At 37.8% G+C, this 18779-nt stretch overlaps 1 protein-coding gene across 1 annotated transcript; it reads left to right on the top strand.

The window, feature by feature from the left end:
* The first annotated feature begins 2301 nt into the window (after positions 1–2301).
* On the top strand, positions 2302–8018 carry LOC127085017 (serine decarboxylase). Its single transcript, XM_051025568.1, has 6 exons — positions 2302–2506; positions 3490–3840; positions 5987–6218; positions 6301–6494; positions 6573–6709; positions 7329–8018. The coding sequence occupies exons 2-6, from the start codon at positions 3516–3518 to the stop codon at positions 7893–7895; spliced, it is 1455 nt and encodes a 484-aa protein (XP_050881525.1). The 5' UTR covers positions 2302–2506; positions 3490–3515; the 3' UTR covers positions 7896–8018.
* The last annotated feature ends 10761 nt before the right edge of the window (positions 8019–18779 follow it).

Raw genomic sequence — 18779 nt, forward strand, 5'->3', positions numbered from 1 at the left:
ATTCTATTTTTGATGATTACATAGTCTTTCTCTAAGAACATGAGGAAAATAATGGTTTGATGGAAGCTAATCCAATCAACTTCCTCCAAGCCATGCATGATTCTAATTCGTAAAAGTGGATTGAAGCAATGAAATATGAGTATTAGTCCATGCAGGACAATAAGGTTTGGGAACTTGTCTCGTTACTAGAAGGTGTGAAACCGATTGGTTGCAAATGGATTTTTATGACCAAGCGAGATTCTAATGGTAATGCAGAGAGGTATAAGGCTCATCTTGTGGCTAAGGACTATACCTAAAAGAAATGGATTAACTTTGAAGAGACTTTCTCTCCTATTTTGTTGAAATAATCTTTTAGGACAATCATGACTCCTGTTGCATATTATGATTTAGAACTCCACCAAATGGATGTCAATACGACTTTTCTAGATGACAACATTGATTAAGCAATCTATATGGTGAAACTAGAAAATTTTATCCCATAAGACTCAAAGAATATGGTTTGCAAATTGACAAAATCCATTTATGGACTAAAGTAAGCGTCTCGTCAGTGGTACCACGAGTTTTATGAAGTAATTCAATCTTTTGGTTTTGAGGTGAATGTTGTTAAGGATTGTGTGTATCACAAATTTAGTGGGAGCAAACACTTGTTCTTAATCCTGCATGTTGATGACATACTATTTGCCACTAATGATATATGTATGATGTACGAAACCAAAAAAATTCAATCAAGAAAATTTGAAACGAAAGATCTTGGTGATGCATCCTTTGTATTAGGAATTCAAATACACCGAAATCAATCTTGAGGTATTATAGGGTTGTCACAAAGAAGCTACATTGATAAGGTACTTAAAAGGTTTCACATGTAGAATTGTAAACTAGAGGATACTCTAGTTGCTAAGGGAGACAAATCTAGTCTCAGTTAGTGCCGAAAAGGAAATTTAGAAATTCAAGAAATGAAAAAGATTCCTCATGCTTCAACTGTAGGGAGTCTGATGTATGCCTAAGTATGTACGCGTCCAAATATTGCATTCATAATTGGGATGTTAGGCAAACATATGAGCAATCCAGGAATGAGTCATTGGAAAACAGCTAAAAGGGTCACGAGGTATTTAAAGAAAACAAAAGAATATATGCTCACATATATGAGGTTAGACCAATTGGAGATCACTTGATATTCTGACTCTGATTTTGTTGGATGATAATATAACAAAAGATACACTTTGGGTTATATCTACATGATGGATGATGGTGTAGTTTTTTGGCGTACTGCCAAACAAACTCTTATTGCTTCATCCACTATGGCAATGAAATTTATAGTATGTTTTGAGACACCTAACCATGAGATTTGACTGAGGAACTTTGTCACTGGGCTGCAAATTGTAAAAGGAATTAAAAGACCATTTAAGTTATACTATGACAATAAATTAACGTCCTATATTCTAACAATAATAAGAGCTCAACCAAGTCAAAACATATTGACATCAAGTTTCTAGCTGTTAAGGAAAAAATACAAAGTGCATAGATTTCCATATAACATTTAGGGACGAACTCCATGATAGCAGACCCTCTTACAGAAGGTCTTCCACCCACGGTCTTCCATGGACACGTTGCTCACATGGATGTTTTATAGTTTGAAGAATATTTGATTTAGTGGGAGTTAGTCATTTGTGAATTTTGTGTTATATGTTTAGTATTATGTATGCATACTCTGGTTTTGGATATTTTTTTTTATGCTGTCAGTTAATCACAACCACTGATATATTTGAAATATTTGACTTTTATTTTAAATATTTAAAAAATAATACAAACGGATGATTGTGATGCATTGACCGATATTCATGTACACAAATTCACATTGTCGTCGGTATATAAAAATGAAGCTCTATTTGCAAATAAAACCAATCATAGAGGTCACTTTCAATGCGCAGATATTTATACCGACATGGCAAAGGATATTGATACCAATCCCTTTTGTGGGGGCTTTAATCTACTTCATTAATCTTTTCATACTTTAATATAAAACGCAATTAAAAAATTTATTGCTATTTCAATAAGTAAATATAATATTAAATTTATAAAAAAAAGGTAGTATTGCAATTGTTGTTAATATCATACACCCTAATATATGACGCGATAATCTTTTATTTGTAGACGTTACTCTCTAAAACTATTCAAAAACTTTTGACATTATGATTGAGCCAAATTTAAAAGAATCTTGTAGTAGTACTATTAATTGTCAGAAAATATTTTTGAGTGCAAATTCCAATGCAAAAGCGTGTAGCTGACAGGGAGTCACGTGCCTGCGTGGGAAACAGCGACGATTTGAAGCGCGTGAGAGATCTAACGGAACGGAACTCTCCTCTAGTAGTATAAATAAAAGAAAAAAAAAATCTTGCGCAAGTCTCTCTTATTGCCCCATTTCACTGTGCCCGATTCTCGTGCAACTGTTTTCATCTCTCTCATTTCTCAATTCCGCATCTCATTCTTCCATTTCATTTCATCTTCTGTAAGTTTCTTTCAGATCTATCATCATCTTCGTTTTTTCTCTTTCAATTATGCTCTAACTCGTATGCATTTTCGCTATTTATCAATCATCTTCGTGATTCTTAATTTTGCTTCTCATTTCTACGCTGCAAATCGTTAGGTTATATTGATAGAAACTGCTCTCGTTTTGGTTATACTTTGGAGATATTGCATATTTACATTCACTCAATTGTATAGTGGCTTATTTCACACCGATTAAGAAAATGTAATCAATGAAAGAGAAAATAGTAGTTTTAACAAATTATGCTTGTTTATTATTGGTGAATTCGAACTATCATAAATGCATTGAGAGAATAATAAATTGAGAGTATTAATTAGATATCATAATGGGACACTTATTTTAGTTCAGAGGGAGTATAGTTGTATGTATTTAATGGCAATTTATGATCGGTTCTGTTATGGTGAAAGTTGATTTTGAACTATCTGATTTTGTATCTTGTTCTACAATTTCTAGCTGCAATTAGAATTTGATTTAAAGGAAATTTATGTTTGGTTCCACTCGAAGTTAGTTGAATAATAAATTTGAGTGTGAAAATCGATTTGAGAATCATAAGCTATAATTTCCAGCTATAGAATTAGTTTTTAGAGAGGAAATTAATTCAATTTTAGAGGAACCCGATATTTTGAAATCAATTCTACAAAGGTGGAACCAAACATATGCGTAGATCTTGTATGCAGTGGTTTTTACTGTTTAGGTGCTATTGTTTTGGATTGTTTCCTTTTGTATTATTAGATAGAAGTATTAGTCACACTAGTTATTTACTTGCATGAAGAGACTTAAATTAAAGTTTCTAAGAGTTATGCATTTTTGTATGCTGTTTTTTTTTTAAATCGATGGATAGGGATGGTGCTTTGGGATTCATTAGTATTTTAAAAAAAAAATTGGATTTTGGTTCCTGTTTTTATGGTTTACTTACCTTGGTTTTATAATTCAAAATTTGTCAGGTGTTCCTCTGTTGTGGTTAACGAAAATGGTTGGAAGTGTTGATGTTTTGGTTGATGATTTGAGCATTAACAGACCAGTTGATTTATTGCCTGATGATTTTGATGTATCCGCCATTATCAAAGATCCCGTGCCTCCTGTAGTTGCAGACATTATTGGCAAGGTGGAGGCTCAGTTTAATGCAGGAAATGAGAAAAGAGAAATAGTTTTGGGAAGAAATATTCATACCTCGTGTCTTGAAGTCACGGAGCCAGAAGATGATGATGACATTACTGGGGATCGTGATGCTCATATGGCAAGTGTGTTGGCCAGATACAGAAAATCTTTAACTGAAAGGACAAAGTATCATTTAGGTTTGACAATATTTGCTCCTTTCATCCTTTTACTTTGCTGATTGCATCTATGTTATTGTTGTATCTGGGGCATTTTAGGTGCCGGGTCTGGCTATAGAAGAAAATAGTGTTTATTAATAGAAATCTTTTTTAAAACTTAAGTATCCGAGAGACTTGGACTCTCCCTCTAATCAAATCCTTTCGCAAAACACCTGCCTATATTGGATGATTCCAATGTTTTCTCTATTTTTTTTTCTTGATTGGATGATCGTAACAGCCTTGAGTCATAGTCCTCCTTTAGTTCCCATTCATCTTAAACGCAAACCCAGTTTGCTAACGGGTATCAACTAAGTTATACAAATCATTGTGCTGATTTTGATTTTCCCCCTAGGATTTAGCAGCTTCATTCGTACTCAAGATTTGGTACTATGACTTGACAGTTGGCATATAGAAAACTCAACTAGCTCCATCTTGACATCAACCTGGCAGCCACAAACTGGCACTAACTTTTACTTATGCTTTAGCTCACCTACTTCCATTAAATTTCTGATGGAAGGCCTGTGTTGACCATGTATTTTTAGTCAAAAGCAAGAACTTTCCCTAAAGTTCCTGGGTTTTTATTTGAATACGTTCTTAACTTTGTGGGACACATTACAAATACAATGTAAAACAAAAACTAACAAAGAATACAATGTCAGTTTTTGGGTTGTTATAAAAACAAGCTACACCCCGCTATATGGTAGTCCATAACAACATAAATTTTCAGTTCAACTTCAGCTGTCAACTTGTCAGTCCATAGAAACATTAAATTTTGAGTTCAACTTCAGCTGTCAACATGTCAGTCCATAAAATCATAAAATTTTGTGTTCAACTTCAACAGTCAACTTGTCATCGGTATGATCACGAAATGAATTCCCCTCTGAACCATCTCTACAGTACTGAATTTTTAGTGTTTTCTGGAATCTGGACTTACCTGATTGTTACTGTAAAACCTTTGATGTTCATGCTTGTGTCCTCTAAATTTTCATTAGAATAGAATCTTTAAGATAAATCGATGCACTTGAAGGAGGTTTTGATGAAAGGACATCACTCACAATCCTAAGATTTTTTATTTGTTGAAGATATTTGCACAAAAATTTATTGTTATTTCTTCAGTTCATGGACCAATGTCCAATTTGGTGGGATATTCCATTCGCATATATTGGGATTAAAATTTTTATTTTTAGTTAAGGAAGGAAGCTCGATTGTGTCTGCAGGAAATTGCATCTTAGGTTTTAGATAAGCTCAACAAACTACTTTCTATTCGTAAGGGCAGTTAGAGTTAACAATTGTTAATTAGAATTCCGACAAAATTAGAAAGAAATAGGATATAAAGAGGTAGGAAGAGAAGGCAAAGGGTCATTTTGTATGGTTGGAGATTGGTCTTAGAGGGAGAGATACCCGGGTAGTCATTGATCTAGGGCTAAGCAAGATCTCATCGATAAATCATCTTGTTGTTTTCATTATTTCTCGAACCTTTATTTTTATAATCCATTATTTTTCAAACCATGATCCAGAAAATATCAGATTGTTTGTGCTTTAATTACCAAGTATTATGGCTTATTTTGGATGTGAGTATCACCCAATTTTACTCTGAAAAAGAAAGTAAATGCAGATTTGATGTTTTCCATGTTGACTCCAAAAAAAGCATTTGAATGTTTTTTTTTTCCTTACAGACTTCACTCGAGTGTCCTGTTCTGTTATCTAATGTTCAAAATAAATTTGCAACTGCTTCTGTGCTATTCCAATTTCACTGGTTATTACCCTAATACACAAAAAAAAACACATTTGAAGGTCGAGCATGTGAGTAAGTAGATGGGTAACAATACAACTATAAAACATTCAATCGCCTAGATCCATGGAACTCTTTCTCTTAAGATAATTTCGTATACTTGAAGAATGTTAAGATACCTATAGAGGGGGGAAATCTTTGTAATCTTGACTTGTATTTTAGGAACTTATCATTTAAAGAATCTATAACAATGCATTTAAATTATTTTTAATTCCATTTTGTAAAGTAATTTAAATTTGTATATACTTTTGTGACTTTTAAAGCTCACCTCTTTGACTAGTCTCTGTAGTTAATTACGCCTAGCCTCTCATTTGATATATGAAAAATCTATTGCAGGCTACCCCTATAATTTGGATTTTGATTACGGTGCACTCTCTCAACTTCAGCACTTTTCCATAAACAACCTTGGAGATCCATTCATTGAAAGCAATTATGGTGTCCACTCCCGGCAGTTTGAAGTTGGTGTTTTGGATTGGTTTGCCAGATTGTGGGAACTGGAGAAAAATGAGTATTGGGGCTATATAACAAACTGTGGCACAGAAGGCAATCTTCATGGAATCCTAGTTGGGTTAGTTTCAGCTAAATTTATGTGCTTCAACATTTTGAAAGTTTGTAAAGAACATGAAATATGGTTTAAATGAATTTGGCAGGAGAGAGGTGTTACCAGATGGGATTTTGTATGCCTCGCGGGAGTCACATTATTCAATTTTTAAAGCTGCTCGTATGTACCGAATGGAATGTGTGAAGATTGAGACTCTTAATTCAGGCGAGATTGATTGTGATGATTTCAAGGCCAAACTTCTTTGTCACCAGGACAAGCCAGCAATTATAAATGTGAACATAGGTCTCTCTCTCTCATAGTCCTATGCCTCCCCTTATCTTCCTTTTGTTAATTTTGGCTCATAGAACTGAAACTTTGCAGGTACAACTGTGAAAGGAGCCGTGGATGATCTTGATCTGGTTATACAGAAACTTGAAGAAGCTGGATTTTCACACGACAGGTTCTACATTCACGTTGATGGTGCATTGTTTGGTCTCATGATGCCTTTTGTGAAACGAGTAAGTGCTAATGGTTACTATAAATAAATCATATAATCTGTGAGATATAACATCAAAACTTCCATTTCTTATCTCCACATATTCTGATAGAGAATGTTGCTGTGTTATTGTCATTTGTTTTGGTCGTTTGCATATTTCATAACGAGCTGCATTTATGTTATGCTCTTCCCTGCACACCTTATCTATCTTATGACGGCTCATTTGTGTTGCTCATTTCTGCATTTTCAGTCTAGCAAAATTTTCTAGGTATTATCCCAATTATTATATGATCAAGCTTTCTTCATATATGATAGTCGAGATTTGCTTTTCTAATGTTTATTGATTAACCAAATTTATGTAAATATAAGCCTTACCATCATTGACTATTTACATTCAGTAGAAACTGCTCCTGTTATTTCAATTTCAGTCTGGGAATATTGTATTTATTCTGACCTGATTATATTTAAAAATGGACAAGATTAAGTTTCTTGTTTATCTGTCAACTCATCCATGTTGGACCATGTGTGATTGTTTGGTTGCGTGGTTGAGAAAGTGATAGCTATTCCCGTGATTATGTGAGTTGTGCCATATTCTTTGTTGTTTTGTGTAACATTAATAATTAAAATTGTGCTTATCTCAGGCTCCAAAAGTAACTTTTAAGAAGCCTATTGGAAGTGTCAGTGTTTCTGGCCACAAATTTGTGGGGTGCCCCATGCCTTGTGGGGTGCAGATAACAAGATTGGAGCATATCAATGCTCTTTCCAGAAATGTGGAATACCTTGCGTCTAGGGACGCCACAATCATGGGTAGTCGAAATGGCCACGCTCCCATATTCCTTTGGTATACCTTGAACCGGAAAGGATACAGAGGCTTCCAGAAAGAAGTACAGAAATGCTTGCGAAATGCATTCTACTTCAAAGACCGCCTTATCGATGCTGGGATCGGTGCAATGCTTAACGAGCTTAGCAGCACAGTTGTATTTGAACGGCCACACGATGAGGAATTTATCCGCAAATGGCAGTTAGCATGCAAGGGGAACATCGCTCATGTGGTGGTGATGCCAAATGTCACTATTCAGAAACTTGATGAATTTCTAAACGAGCTTGTGCAGAAGCGTGTTGCTTGGTTTGAAGAGGGGAAGTATCAGCCTTATTGTATTGCATCAGATGTAGGTGAAAACAGTTGCCTATGTGCTCTGCATAAGTAATTGTAGCATCTAATACAGTCTAGAGTTTACTATGGTAGTTGCTTTTTGGTATTTTTGTGTGATGTATTTTTATAAGCACTTTGATGCACTTATATAACATGTAGAATCGTTTTTGCTTTCCTATTTACTTGGCTTATATTATTACTTAGTATAATTTTTGGTCAAAGGCCATTTACTTAGCCTACTATAGTTACCAATCCAAGGTAGCTAAATTAAATATGAATGATGATTTAGTTTTAGTTCAGTTTTCAGTTAGCTTTCTTAGGGTTGTTTAGTTTTGTAATTGTTAGTTTGTTGCGTAGATGTGTTAGTTTTGGGACTTCTCTACTGTAATCACCATATCAGTTCTCACTTGTGGTATTGCTTCTATTTGGAAAAATATAAAGATCAGGATAAGGCAAATTTACCGAGATAATCCACTTTTTCGAAGAAATTCCCAAAATAATCCAGTTTTCAAAAAATTTCTCAATCTACCCCACATTTAGGAGGAGGCGCCAATTGGATTGGCGACCCCTCTTAAAAATTGCAAGGAGGCGCCAATTGGATTGGCTAGGGCACCTGCCCTAGCCAATCCAATTGGCGCCTATGTGTAATTTTTAAGAGGGGACTCCAATCCAATTGGCGCCTCCCTTAAAAAAGCCTCAAATGAAAAATCTTCCAACATGAAAGTTGTAGATCTTTTCAAGACAATGAATTTGGATATAAATTTTGCATCATTTGGATTTTTTATGAGAAAGTTATGGGTAGTTGAAGTTGGACTTCTTAGTTTTTTAACTATTATCTGACCGATAATGTTTTGTATTATTGCATGTGTTTCTTTTAGGAATATGAATTTTTGTCCAACATAACATTTGAAGTAGACATCTTAAATTTTCCAATGCACTTGGTCCCACCTCAAAATAATTAAAAATGAGTGAGTTAGGTCTTTGCGAACTTGACCCAAAATTAGGGTTTATGTCAAAACAAGTGTATGTGAATTTTGCCAAAAGGGACCAACTTCAAGCCCTTCAGTTTGAATGATAAAAGTCTCAAATGACAAAACCTTCAACATAAAAGTTGTAGATCTTTTCAAGATAATGAATTTGGACTAAAGTTTTGCATCATTTGCAATTTTTATGAGAAAGGTATGGGCACCTGAACTTGGACTCTTTGACATTTTATCTGTTATCGACCTATAATGTTTTGTATTATTGCATGTGTTTGTGTTAGAGTTATGAATTTTTATCCAACATAACAAGTGAAGTAGACATCTTAAATTTTCCAATGCACTTGGTCCCACCTCAAAATAATTAAAAATGAGTGAGGTAGGTCCTTGCAAACTTGACCCAAAATTAGGGTTTATGTCAAAACATGTGTATGTGAATTTTGCCAAAAGGGACCAAATTCAAGCCCTTCAACATAACAATAACAAGTCCTTGAATTAGGGTTTCTGACCTATAAATTTTTGTATTATGATATGTGTTTATTTTAGAATTATGAAAGAAACCTAATGTTTGGAGTTTACACAAAGATAAATTTGACATAATACGAATTGATATTAATAAAATTTGGATTTTACACAAACAATCCTAATGGTGATGACCGGGATCACCTAACCGACCTCCGGTCCCACATCCCCTAGCTACCCTAACCCTTGGCCCTAACCCACGTTGACGATTCTGCACCCGTGTTTGTTCATCTGATGGTCCAGGAGCGTCATTACCTCCTACAGGAGAAGATCCGTTGAGGTATTCAGCCAACTCAGCATAGTCTTCAGTATTCAATGATGGTGTACCGGCGTAGCTGAGCTCATGACCCATGCCAGAGAAGTTGGGGTGTGGTTGACTCATGGATGGGCGACCGGGACGGTTGAAGGGAGACATGGGTGACAATGATGGGTCTAGGAACGGTTGGAAAGGTTGTTGGGGTGTTTGGAAAGGGTATGGTTGTGGGATGTTTTGGTATTGTGATGTTTGGGGTTCTTGGCTACGGTAGGAGGAGGGGCGGTTAGTGTTTTGGCTAAGGCGACTTTGGTAGGGTGATGGTGTGGGTGCGAAGCGATGTTCGGTCGAAGGTTGATGGTCCATTTGTTGGTGGTGGTATAGGGGATGTTCTTGGTTTTGGGGTTGGGTGAATGGCATGTTTTGGTTGTATGTTTGTGTGTTTGTGGAACGGAAAGTTTGTCGGATAGGTGGTTGTGAGTAACCGGGCTAAGAATGTTGTTGGGGGTTAGCTGTTGATCCTTCTTGTGTGTAACTTATCTGGCGTGGGTCGTAGAGGTACATATCATCGGCGATGAATTGAAATCCAACTGATCTATACCAATCCATATAAGTACGACTTGGTTTTACCTCATTTGGCATGACTGCGTCAGTTAAGACATGGTCATGACGGTGCTTCCACTTGCGACACTCTGATCTTGCGAAGGTTTGCCAAGGGTTGTAGTTCCATTTGTCGTTCACTTTACGCATATGCCATTCTCCTAGGCTAGCTGGGGGATCTGGGATATTCTGGACCATACCAAACTGCAGCTTCACACGATCGGTGTTGTGCAGCTCCACTGTTGTGAACCGTATTATCGGTGTGCATGTTGTCCATACGGCTGCGTCTTCAGGGTTGATCTGATGCTCATGATCCATATTAAGGTATGGACGCCAAATGAACTGAAATGTTAAAGACGATAGGATTTAAATGAATGTAGAAAAAGTCAACATAATATGAAGGAATAATGAAATTATGTTGTTTACGTCTGCCGGTCGAAGGTGATCCAACAAGTTGCGATATTGAGTAATACAGTGTCTCGGACATCTGCTGTAATTCATACCGCGTGCCGACCATCTACACCAAAAAGTTAAAATAAATTAGTTATGGGTAATAAACTGTAAGGAAGGAAGTAAAGATATAGCAATTTAAACAACTTACTTTTTTGCATATGGAAAAGTGAAGGGGTTGTTATTGACCGGTGCTAGAGACGGTAGTCTTGACCATCCCCATGCTTGTAGCAAAACAGCACATCCAGAAAATGTAGAAGTATCTTTGTGGGAGTTTTTGCACAACGAACTATAAAGATAGGCTAGACATGCGGATCCCCAACTATAACTACCTATTCTATCTATATGTCTAAGTAAAGGTAAGTACATAATATGCATGCTAGAACCACTACCTTCGGAAAATAAAAAGGATCCTAGTAACAACATAATGTAACACCTAGTTTTGATGATTCGAGCATCTTCGGTAGAATGCTCATCTAAATAAAAACTATTATAATATGACTTTAGGCGTGAAAGTAGTATACCTTGTCCCCTAGCATTATCATCTAACAAATCAGTGTTTAAAAGCTCCATGCAAATTAAATTTGCATAGTTGGTCTTACCATTAACAGCTTTGCCTTCAATTCGTAGTCCTAAAAGCATGTAGACGTCTTCTAACGTCACGGTACACTCACCGTTTGGAAACCAAAATGTGTGTGTCTCTGGCCTCCATCTTTCGCATAAGGCTAGAATGAACTTGTTATCTATAGACCAAGACATAATTTTGCTAATGTGACCAAAACCGGCGAGTTCAACATAAGGTTGAATCATCGGGTCCATTGGGACAAATTCGTGGACTCGAGTTCGAAACCTTGAGACATCCTATAATAGAAATAATGTAACACTTCACTAAGTCGATATTTCAAAATAAAATGGGGTTGGTGGAGATGAAACATAAAAAATAAGTATAAGAAAAAACTTACGTATGTCGCGATGTTTGCAACTGTTCCTCTGTGTGCTTCGCCCATTGTGAGTAAAGACATATTGTTGGGGAGTTGGTGTAGATGAAAATAGAAGATTTTGTTGAAGATGAAATTGTAAAAGAAGTAATGTAGATGAAGTAGTGAGAAATATAGATGAAGTAGTGAGAATGTTAGTGTGGAAGAATTGTTGAAGGAGTGGATGAATTTATAGGCAAATGGAGGAGTGCATAAAAAATGTGTTTGCATGGTGTCTCCACCTCATTTGGCGACCATGTACAATATTAAAGAGGGGGCACCATTCAAATTGGCGACACCATAGGGTACATGCATGCAAGGCTAGTTCTGAATGCTTGGTTTCGAGGACTGACTCCATGGGGGCGCCATTCAAATTGGCGACCATGTTGAAGCCTTAAAGGTAGGCGCCAAACCAATTGGCGCCACCTTCTGCATGTCTGACACGTGGCATTGTTGTCTCCTGCATGCTGAACAACTCACTTATGGATGGCTTGCATGATTGACACATCATCTCTGACCATCTTAGGTGTCCGACACGTGTCTGTCTTGTCTCCTGCATGCTGATGACTACCTTCTTGATAGCTTGCCTGGTTGACACATCAAGTCACACTGTCTTGCAGGATTGACACATCATCTCAGACACTTGGCTATCTAGTATCCTGCATGCTGAATACTCACTTCTGTCTTGGCTAGCTAGCATGATTGACACATCATCTCTGACCATCTTAGGTGTCCGACACGTGTCTGTCTTGTCTCCTGCATGCTGATGACTACCTTCTTGATAGCTTGCCTGGTCGACACATCAAGTCACACTGTCTTGCAGGATTGACACATCATCTCAGACACTTGGCTATCTAGTATCCTGCATGCTGAATACTCACTTCTGTCTTGACTAGCTAGCATGATTGACACATCATCTCTGACCATCTTAGGTGTCCGACACGTGTCTGTCTTGTCTCCTGCATGCTGATGACTACCTTCTTGATAGCTTGCCTGGTTGACACATCAAGTCACACTGTCTTGCAGGATTGACACATCATCTCAGACACGTGGCTCTCTAGTATCCTGCATGCTGAATACTCACTTCTGTCTTGACTAGCTAGCATGCTTGACACATCAACTCACACTGTCTTGCATGACAGACACATCAACTCATGACTAGCTAGCATGCTTGACACATCAACTCACACTGTATTGCATGACAGACACCTCATCTCTGAAATTACTTGCATGCTTGACACAGTATCTCAGAGTAGCTTCAATGTGAGACACTGATACCATCTATTTAAGTGTCTTACTATCACATTCATCTGCACTTGCAAAATACTTTTCATCTCCAAAATACTTTTCATCTTCACTCACATTCATCTGCACTTGCAAAATACTTTTTATCTCCAAAATGTCATCTTCATCATTATACAGTATCAACGTTCACTGCAACGGTGAAACTTTTGAGTCTGAGCTTCATGGTTTTTGTTTTAGAAACACTGATACCATTAAAGTGACAATGAAGAGAAATGCAACCTTTTTGCATTTTAAAAAAAGAATACAATCCTTTATAGCATCAGGTATTGTGTCAAAGATGACATATCAGAATCCTATATTTTTTGAGAATGGTCAATGCAAGTTTTTCCCCCTAAAGATACGAGACGATGAAGATGTTGAAAGCATGTTTCTTAGTCATGAACATTCAGGCATGGATTGTATCGAGTTGTACATTACTATACAACCATGTATACCGTCTCAACAGTCTCAACTAACCGATCAGGATCCAGCTGGTGAAGATGCTGCAGATGATGCACAATGGTCAGATGAACTCAACCCAGAAGCCGAAGTAGAGGTCGACGTTGTTGATGAAGAAGAAGAGGAGACTGAGGTACAGGTTGATCACATCCTGAACAACGACGATGAAGATGAGGCTCAACCACCACCAATACCTCCTACTCATGCCTACAATCCTCCTCAACATATGACAAATATGGATCTTCACGACGATGAAACGTCCGACAGTGTCTTCTATAATCCGTATCCGAGACCAGTAGGCGAATTAAAGGTGGGAGACATGTTTCGTACCAAAGAGGAATGTGTCTTGGCAATAAAAAAATACCATATGAACAACTTTGCTGACTTTACAGTGAAACGCACTGACTCTAGAAGGTATGTTATCGAATGTCGTAACATGCTTTGTAAGTTTTGTTTGGCTGTGTAACACCCTTCTAAATACCCCAAAATATTTAATTAAAATAATAACATATCAATCAGAGTAATTATGCCCCGAAGGGTGTCACACAATCATTTCACAACATTTATCAAAATATCCTGTCATGCTCATTTATTAAATCAAATAAGACTCTTTTGCATAATTCGCAGCGGATATGAAATAACAACATTCAAATCAGGTACTACATTACATGTAGGGTTGTTTAACAACCAAAAGAAAACATAGTAAACATCCCATCCCGATGTTACATCTACCAGAGCATGACTCGCTAAGAACTACACTAGACTCCCAGGACTAGCTTCTATTCAATCACTGCTCGTTACCTGAAAACATAGTTGTAAGGGTGAGTTCCTCAATCAATATAATGAATATTATAAAACATCATGTTATGTTAAGTGATTTAACACACTTCATTACCCTAATCAAAACACACATTCAGGAACAGCCATATCAACTCAACATCTTACATTATAACAACACAACCATACCAACACAAACACACGTGTAATATTGGAATACATCCATTCATATTACACGCCATACATATATTATGCAATGAGACTCCATGCATGCGGTACCGACTATTTTGTGAACATATAGTTCAACCTCACCGTCCAAATCCAGGCACGGCTACCAAGCTCACTAGTCCCACTCATTTGAGACATAGTGACTCACTCACTAATTCCTCACCATAGGAATTAGCTACCACCCCAAATGGGCCATGCTATGCACGCTACTCACCTAGCATGCAAACATCAACAATAATCAAAATGATTTACTCACTAATTCCTCACCATGGGAATTAGCTACCACCCCAAATGGGCCACAATATGCATGCTAATCACCTAGCAATGCAACAACAACAACAACACAAGAATAGACGTATGCTCACACTCTAAGCCATAAAACAGTCTATTCGCAAATGCATACATTCACATCATCATGTATACCATCGCATATCATCAACAAAAGCATATCATATCATGCCACATAATTAATCATAGTATTAGCACACTCTACTAATACCTATACTATTCCAACCAACGGAAAATGATCCCTACGACATCACACCTCAGCTAAGTACATCACTCAGCCTACACAACCAAAAACTGCACAACAACAGTTCAGAAAAACCACAAGTCTGCCCATACGCGTATCGCCTATGCCCATACGCGTATGGCGCATTTCCTCGCCCATCCCATACGCGTATCGCCCACACCCATACGCGTATGCTACGCGTACCACATCCTCATACGCGTACCAACAGAGACGTTTTCACGTTCAAAACATCCTCTTTCTCACTCATACGCGTATAGCATACACCATACGCGTACCACTCCAGGGATTACGCGTATCACACGCGTATGGCGCGTACCAGCGCCAAACCCCCCATTATCAAGCCACCCCATACGCGTATTGCCTAGGGCCATACGCGTATGACCAGAATACAGTTTTCCAGATCTGCTATGGGTTTTCTCTGCTACGAGATCCTTCCGATCCAACCTCTCACAGTCCAATTTTTCATACACGTTCGTTCGTTTCATCAATTACAACTCAGATACATTCAACTTATCAAATCGTTACCCTCACTATATCTAATTCCTACAATTTCATCAATTCTCATCCAATTTCGTTCATCAATATACTCACAAGTTCATCACATATATCATTCAATCCGAGGCAATTTCAATGGTTTCTCACTACCCATCACATACTATCCCATAATACCCGTTAATCGATGATAAACCCCCCTTACCTGAGTAAATCCGGCAGTCTCTGAGCTCCAAGCTTTCCCTTCCTTCAACCTTCGTTCTTTTGCTTTTTGCCCTTTCTGCCTCTTTTCCCTTTTCACGTGAAAAATAACTTTTTACCAAAAATGGGATTTTTCTAACTTCCAACTTATATATTTTTCCAATAATTATTATCCCAATAATAATAATAAATCCAAAAATAATAATAAAAATTTCCACTTATTTAATTAAATTAATAAATAAATTATTAACTCAATTTAAATAATTATTTTATTATTATCGGGGTGTTACAACTCTCCCCCACTAAAAGAGTTTTCGTCCTCGAAAACATACCTCAAGCGAACAACTCAGGATAAGACTCCTTCATCTGACTCTCAAGTTCCCAAGTCACATTGCCACCTGCTGGTCCTCCCCAAGCTACCTTCACCAAGGCAATCTCTTTACCCCGCAACTGCTTCAACTCTCGATCCTCGATCCTCATAGGTGATGTTTCAACAGTCAGGTTATCTCTCACCTGTACATCATCTACTTGGACTACATGCGACGGATCATGAATGTACCTCCTCAACTGAGACACATGAAAAACCTCATGCAAATTCGCAAGCGACGGCGGTAAAGCGATACGATAGGCTACCTCCCCTATCCTCTCCAAAATCTGATAAGGACCAATAAATCGAGGTGTCAATTTCTTCGACTTCAAAGCTCGACCAACACCAGTTATCGGAGTAACACGAAGAAACACATGATCTCCCTCTTGGAACTCAAGTGACTTCCTCCTCTTATCATGATAACTCTTCTGACGACTCTGAGCAATTCTCATCTTCTCCTGAATCATCTTAATCTTTTCTGTAGTCTGTTGAACAATCTCCGGTCCAACCACCGCACTCTCACCGGACTCATACCAACATAAAGGTGTCCGACATCTCCTACCATACAAAGCTTCAAACGGTGCCATACCAATGCTCGAATGAAAACTATTGTTGTAGGTAAACTCAATCAAAGGCAAATAACAATCCCAAGCACCTCCTTTTTCCAAAACACAAGCTCTCAAAAGGTCCTCTAATGACTGAATCGTCCTCTCAGTCTGACCATCAGTCTGCGGATGATATGCAGAACTCAATCTCAGCTTAGTTCCCAAAGCCTTCTGCAAACCTTCCCAGAACTTCGATGTAAATCTAGGATCTCTGTCTGAAACAATACTCGACGGAATACCATGCAAACTTACAATCTTCTCAATATACAACTCGGCTAATCTCTCTAACGGATAATCCATTCTGATCGGAATGAAATGAGCCGATTTCGTCAATCTATCAACAATCACCCAAATGGCTTCAAAATTCTTACTCGTCCTCGGTAAACCAGAAACAAAATCCATACTGATACTGTCCCACTTCCACTCTGGAATAGCCAACGGTTGCATTAGCCCAGACGGCTTCTGATGCTCAATCTTTGACTTCTGGCAAGTCAAACAGGAGTAAACAAAACTCGCAATTTCTCTTTTCATTCCTGGCCACCAAAATAACTTTTTCAAATCATGATACATCTTCGTAGCTCCAGGATGAATACTCAAGCCACTACGATGTCCTTCTTCAAGAATACTCTTCTTAAGTTCGGTAACATCCGGAATACACACCCGATTACCAAATCTCAAAACACCATTCTCATCAACTCTGAATTCACCGCCTTGACCTTGATTCACTAGAGTCAACTTATCAACCAAAAGCATATCAGATTTCTGACCCCCTCTAATCTCATCCAGAATACTACTCGTTAACTTCAACATTCCCAATTTAACACTATTGTGAGTACTCTCACACACCAAACTCAAGTCTCTAAACTGCTCAATCAAATCCAATTCCTTAACCATTAACATAGACATATGCAGTGATTTCCGACTCAATGCATCAGCTACTACATTTGCTTTACCCGGATGGTAATTCAAACCAAAATCATAATCCTTCAGAAATTCTAACCATCTCCTCTGTCTCATATTCAGCTCTTTCTGGTCAAACAAATACTTTAAACTTTTATGGTCACTGAAAACCTCAAATCTTGACCCGTACAAATAATGTCTCCATAACTTCAGAACAAATACCACAGCTGCCAACTCTAAATCGTGCGTCGGATAGTTCCTCTCATGAACCCTCAGCTGTCTCGAAGCATAAGCTATGACCTGCTTATTCTGCATCAGCACACCACCCAAACCCAACAATGAAGCATCACAGAAAACCTCAAATGATTCCGACGAACTCGGTAATATCAAAATAGGAGCAGTAGTCAACCTTCTCTTTAACTCTTGGAAACCTTCTTCGCACTTTGAGTCCCAAACAAACGCTTGTCCCTTTCTAGTCAACATCGTCAACGGTAACGCCAACTTAGAAAATCCCTCAATGAACTTCCTATAATAACCAGCCAAACCAAGAAAACTTCGAATCTCAACAACAGACTTCGGAGCTTCCCACCTAGATACCGCTTCTATCTTAGAAGGATCAACAGCAACACCACCTCTTGAAATCACATGCCCAAGAAAACTAACCTCTTCTAACCAAAATTCACACTTAGACAATTTAGCAAATAACTTCTTTTCTCGGAGAACTTCTAAAACCACTCTCAAATGCCTAGCATGCTCTTCTTCAGATTTCGAATACACCAAAATGTCATCAATAAACACCACAACAAACTGGTCTAGGTACGGATGGAAAATCCTATTCATATACTCCATGAATACACCAGGCGCATTAGTCACACCAAAAGGCATCACAGAATACTCATAATGTCCATACCTTGTTCTGAAAGCAGTCTTCTGAATATCCTCAGTTTTCACACGTATCTGATGATATCCCGATCTCAAATCTATTTTGCTGAACACACTTGCACCAACCAACTGATCCATCAAATCATCAATCCTCGGCAAAGGATACCGATTCTTGATCGTTACTTTATTCAGTTGCCTGTAGTCCACACACAACCTCATAGTACCTTCTTTCTTCTTAACCAATAACACTGGAGCACCCCACGGTGACACACTCGGACGAATAAATTTCTTATCCAACAAATCTTCCAACTGACTCTTCAATTCAGTTAACTCAACAGCGGACATACGGTACGGAGCCATCGATATCGGTCTAGTACCAGGTACCAAATCAATCGAGAACTCAACTTCACGCTCTGGCGGCAATTCATTC

Source organism: Lathyrus oleraceus, chromosome 1, assembly GCF_024323335.1.
Source record: "Lathyrus oleraceus cultivar Zhongwan6 chromosome 1, CAAS_Psat_ZW6_1.0, whole genome shotgun sequence".
NCBI classification, from domain to species: Eukaryota; Viridiplantae; Streptophyta; class Magnoliopsida; order Fabales; family Fabaceae; genus Lathyrus; species Lathyrus oleraceus.

Excerpts from the sequence above, each read along its gene's own strand:
- LOC127085017 (XM_051025568.1), top strand. The coding sequence starts at position 3,516 with ATGGTTGGAAGTGTTGATGTTTTGGTTGATGATTTGAGCATTAACAGA. Across the intron at positions 3,841-5,986 it reads AAGGACAAAGTATCATTTAG|GCTACCCCTATAATTTGGAT; the intron begins GTTTGACAATAT and ends AATCTATTGCAG. Across the intron at positions 6,710-7,328 it reads TGATGCCTTTTGTGAAACGA|GCTCCAAAAGTAACTTTTAA; the intron begins GTAAGTGCTAAT and ends TGCTTATCTCAG.